At 41.9% G+C, this 5,323-nt stretch overlaps 1 protein-coding gene across 1 annotated transcript in view; it reads left to right on the forward strand.

The window, feature by feature from the left end:
• Positions 1-978: 978 nt before the first annotated feature.
• Positions 979-5,323, forward strand: part of LOC133140951 (solute carrier family 28 member 3-like) — a 15,969-nt gene continuing 11,624 nt past the window's right edge. Inside the window, exons 1-4 of the mRNA XM_061261271.1 lie at positions 979-1,149; positions 2,578-2,657; positions 3,415-3,506; positions 4,654-4,843. Of these exons, the coding sequence (XP_061117255.1) occupies positions 1,006-1,149; positions 2,578-2,657; positions 3,415-3,506; positions 4,654-4,843 (506 nt within the window). The 5' untranslated portion in view covers positions 979-1,005. The remainder of the gene's footprint in view (positions 1,150-2,577; positions 2,658-3,414; positions 3,507-4,653; positions 4,844-5,323) is intronic.

Genomic DNA, 5,323 nt, shown 5'->3' on the forward strand with positions numbered 1-5,323 from the left:
CAGACAGCAATGCAGCACTCATGCACACGCACGTACACATACACACACACACGCACACACACACACACATATGCTAACTCAACACGGTAGCCATCTCTTTATTCAAACACCAGTCTACTCACAAACCCATCTATTCACAAACCCATCACACCACACACACTCGCACACCTGTCGGCTCACACACTACGCATGCCGTTTTGTGTACATACCCGATCAAATGTACACTGCTGAAATAAATATTACCCCAACCCCATGTGCAGGTGTATGTATGAGTGTGCGTGTGTACACTATGAATGTGTGTGTGACTGTGACTGTGTGTATGTGAATGTGTGTGTGTCTGTGTGTGTGTGTGTGTGTGTGTATGTGTGTCTGTGTATGTGAGTGTGCGTCTGTGTGAGTGTGAGTGTGTGAGTATGTGTGTATATGTGTGTGTGTGACTGTTTGTGTGTATGTGAGTGTGTGTCTGTGAGTGTGTGAGTGTATGTGTGTGTGTGTGAGTATGTGTGTGTGTGTGACTGTGTGTCTGTGTGTTTGTGTGTGACTGTGTGTGTGTGTGCGTGTGTGTATGTGTGAGTGTGTATGTGAGTGTGTGTATGAGTGACTGTGTGTGTGTGTATGTGAGTGTGTGTATGTGTGACTGTGTGTGTGTATGTGAGTGTGTGTGTGTGTGTGTGTGTGTGTGACTGTGTGTGTGTATGTGTGACTGTGTGTGTGTGCGTGTGTGTATGTGTGACTGTGTGTGTGTGAGTGTGTGCGTGTGTGTGTATGTGAGTGTGTGTGTGTGAATGTGAGTGTATGTGTGACTGTGTATGTGAGTGTGTGTGTGTGTGAGTGTGTGTGTGTGTGTGTGTGTGTGTGTGAGTGTGTGCGTGTATATGTGTGTGCGTGTGTGTGACTGGGACCTCCCCCTGTGTAAGCTCATATTTCCTTGTGATTGTGGATGTGAGTCAGACAGCAATGCAGCAGACAGGAGCCACGTCTGGGCCACAGGGCAGGTCACAGGAGATGAAGGGGGACAAACAGGAGACGCACAGGATGCAGGACAAGAACGGGGCTAACGGGACTAACGGGACACAGGGGACGAACGGGACACATGGCATGAATGGGACACAGGGAGCAGGTGTGGAGAATCTAGCCTTTCAGACTCAGGTGAGGAATGTAGCCTGAGCAACAGGTGTGCTCATTAGAAGCATTCAGCGAAGTCTGAGGAAAGAGAGGGACATTGTCTGTCTTTGTGTAAGTGTGTGTGTGTGTGTGTGTGTGTGTGTGTGTGTGTGTGTGTGTGTGTGTGTGTGTGTGTTTTATTGGTGACCCCACAGCACTGTGTTTGCAAAGCTTAGCAAATAGACATCAATTACAAAGACAACAAAGCTACAGGCTGCTTGATTTGCTTTTCCAGAACAGTATTCCGGTTTGGAACAAAGAGCTGTTTTGCGATTGAGTTTCAGTCAGGTGAGCCAGTGACCAGAGAGAGTTTCTGAGGATTAATTTACACTGATTTATTTCTGAAACAAAAAGACTTGCACACTCGGTGTAATGCTCAAAAATCTAAATTTGAATCTAACAGTAGTGTTGATGTTTCGGCCATATCAAGGCTTCAGCAGAACAAGGCATCAGAAGGCTTGATATGGATGAAAGGTCAATGCTACTGTTAGATTCATGTTTAGATTTTAGAGCATTAGAACAAGTGTCTTTTTGTTTCAGTCCTTTTGACTCTTTGATTTTTCTGGTGTGTGTGCGTCTGTTCGGACACTGAGTAACATGGTGGTTGAATATGACGCTTGCCAGTTGTGTTTTGGCAACAACAAAACAAATGTGCATAATCTTTTCATTATTTGGTCATTTACATGTATTTTAAAGCTTATTTTTTCTAAGCCTAAATTTCCCAAACTGTCTGGGCGTGGTCAATTAGCTATGATGAATCACTCCCACTTTCCACACTTTTTGTTACCATAGCTACCTCCATGATACATGCTCATCTTGGAAGACTGAATTTTCACAAGCTAGCTAACTTGGTATATAAACTATCGATAGCTAAGGTAAGGACGCTGACTTATCCAATTATAATTTTTGCTAGCTACCTAGCCATGTTAAGATAAAAGCTGCATGTTTGAACAGTAAGTTGTGTGTGTGTGGACAGTGCATAGTGTCCTTGGACAGTAAACTGAGAAATAAAGGCACAGTGGGGTACATTTTTTCAGGAGCAAATTTGCCAAATGTTCCCTGTACAAGGATATTCTATTTGGATACTAATAAGTACCTGTTCCAAGCAAAAAAAGGTAAAAAAAAAATTTAAAAAAAAGTATGTATTGCTGGCTAAGGTTACAATTTTATGTAACCACTTTTTCATATATTTTGTTCAAGTTGTGTGTTTGTTTATGGAGAGTGAGTTGTGTGTGGGGTCAGTGAGCATGTGTGTGAGAACAGTTAGTTGTGTGTGTGGTCAGTGAGGTGTGTGTCTGTGAACAGTGAGTTGTGTGTGTGGCTCATGTGTGCTGATGAGCAGATGTGTAAAGAATTGGCTCCAGTCATGCAGAATTAGAAAACTGCAGTCTAAGATTTGTGTTGTTTTTAAAGGAATTCATTTGTATTGATTTGGGAGATGACAGACCGACAGAGGAGGGCAAGGACGGAACAGAGCACATTCACAGAAAAAGGTTTAATGGAACCCCTGTCCAACAGAACAACCAATCAAATCACATAGCGCCCACATTGCCAACAGAACAACCAGTCAAATCACATAGCACTCACATCACCAACACTCAAATACCTCCACCAAAACAGCCAACTGCCACTCAAAATGTGAAGTGAAGCAGCCATGGGATTCACACAATTATAGAATTAAAAAATTACATTTATTTACAAAATTATGAAAGAATTAAAGTGTACTCTCTGTTTAACCCTCCTGTTATGTTAAGATTCTATGACCGCTTTTATGTTTGGGGCCAAATTGAGCCCAACAGTTTCAATAAACACACAATTATTGTAATAGAAATATTTGGACACTTCGGTTGTCGCCTTCTTATTGTTTCCAAAATGACTAGCCTTTTATCTGTGCGAAACATCTTATTTTAGAGCCTAAGGTACAGTAAGTGAAAGTTTGGCACCAGTAAGGGAAAGTGCCGCCGATATCATCCGCAAAAAAAGCTGAGATAAAAATTAAAATGGGCGTGTATTCTCTTACATTTTATATAGTTACAGAGCTTCAAAAGAACCCCACACAACACATTTGTATGCAAAGTTGGTACAGTTTATTGCAAACATAATGGGAGGGTTAAGTTAAAAGTGATATGTGATGCACAGTCAACACTCTGTCCTCTCTCTAGCCTTACTCCAACCATACAAGTCTCTCTGGATAAACGCGTCTTCCAGATATCCATTTTCCTTTGTAAATTTCCTTTGTATTTCCCTTAGATTCTTGGAGAAGAAACTTGAGGCTTTTCATCAACATCTGCAAAAGCATAGACAGAAACTCCGGCTTTTTTTTGGAGGGCTGTTCCTAGCAGGTAAACCACAGAATTGGGGCCAAAGTATTTTCACTGGAGACAGAGTTCAAACGACAGCAACTTCCTGGATTCCTGTGCTCTTATCAACGAGTTCCCAAATGTGTGTCAGTCTTGTCAGTGCTAGCCACAGGCTGATCCCAGGGAAGGAACCAACTACATGTCTCGAGAAACACAGACCCACCCTATGGCTAATCAGTTAATGAAGAGTTTAACCTTTGAAGACCTCCATTCCACTTCAAAGACCTAACACCCCAGTTAACAATCAACTGCAATTCAGTGCTGGAAGAGATGTGTTTACAGCACTGTTAAAATGAATATGGTTGTCATGCTTTTATAAGAGAGACATGTTTAGTGCTGTTTTGGGAGACATGTTTTAGCTGTGTTTTAAGAACAACCTTCTCTGGCTTCTCTTACAGAGAAGACTTTACTGATTTGGAATATATATGTTAGTTGAACAGACCTGGGTTAAATATTTCATTGTTTTGCATTCAATTACTCTTCTGTGCTTGATCAATCTTGCCTGGTGCAAGTCAGCCAACCAAGAGGACCGAAAGGTACGGTTTGCACATTTTGAGAGTATTTCACTGGTTCCAATATACCAGACAGTAAAGTGCTTTTGAATCCAAAACAATGATGTATTTGACCCAGGCCTGAAGTGTAATACAATTTCACAACAGAAAATCACATCTTGTAAAAACTGCCTTTATCTCATTGGCTGAGATTGACTTTGTACCGATAAAGTTGTGCAACATTTCTGTTTAACAGGCACGATTTAATCACACTGAACGTGATAATATTGCCCATATACTGCATCAGGAAGCACAGCAAAATATGTGTTCCATTGTTTTACAATCGATATATAATCATTCTGTTATTTCCCATATAGCCCTAGCCCTAACAGGTGCTGCCACAACATCTACACTCCCACAGTCCAAATATCTATTCTCCATAATAACACTCAATCTGCTTTTGTTTTGTGGCTCTTCATCTTTATTTATTTTTGACTGACATTACCGCCAAAACAAATCTTGCCCTTTCTTGTCCATTTTTTTAAATTACTGAGCCTACTTCATAAAACTCTATTGTGCATCTGTCTGTCTGCCTGCCAATCTCTCTGTCTATCTGTCTGTCTGTGTGCTGTCCCTAGGGTATATCTCCATGGTGATTGCGGCGTGTGTGCTGAACTTTGAGCGGAGCTTGGCGTTGCTGGTGCTCACCCTGGTGGCGGCGTTTTTCGTGGCATGGGACGCCCTGATGCGGCGGTATGAGCCCAGGCTGCAGAAGTTCTTGAAGCCTGTAGGGGGCGCCATCAGGAAGCAGCAGTCCTGGCTCAAATGGTACGTGACTGTGTGCGGATATGAGTTTATGTCCGGCGCTTCTCGCCAAAAAAATAAATAAAAGCGAAAACACAACAACCACTCCCCGGCATAGTCAAGATAATACATAACTTTGCTACTTTGATAGTAAGAGGATAATTCCGTGTAATATAACAGTAGGAGGATAATTCCGTGTAATATAACAATATAAAACCAAAAGAAAACAAGGAATGTCAGTGTGTGTAATTCCTAGTCGGAACACTTGTTTACTGACGAGCTGGTCGGCGCCTTGCATGGTAGCCAATCACTGTTGGTGTGTGAGTGTGTGTATGAATGGGTGAATGAGAAGCATCAATTGTACAGCGCTTTGGATAAAGGCGCTTTATAAATTCCAACCATTTACCATTTACCATTTAAAACATCCCTTCTTTCGTAACATGCAACACAAGGTCTCAAAACGTAAACGTCATAACGCGATGCCACGTGTCTTTGGTTTCGTCC

The sequence above is a fragment of the Conger conger genome, chromosome 11 (assembly GCF_963514075.1).
Source record: "Conger conger chromosome 11, fConCon1.1, whole genome shotgun sequence".
NCBI classification, from domain to species: Eukaryota; Metazoa; Chordata; class Actinopteri; order Anguilliformes; family Congridae; genus Conger; species Conger conger.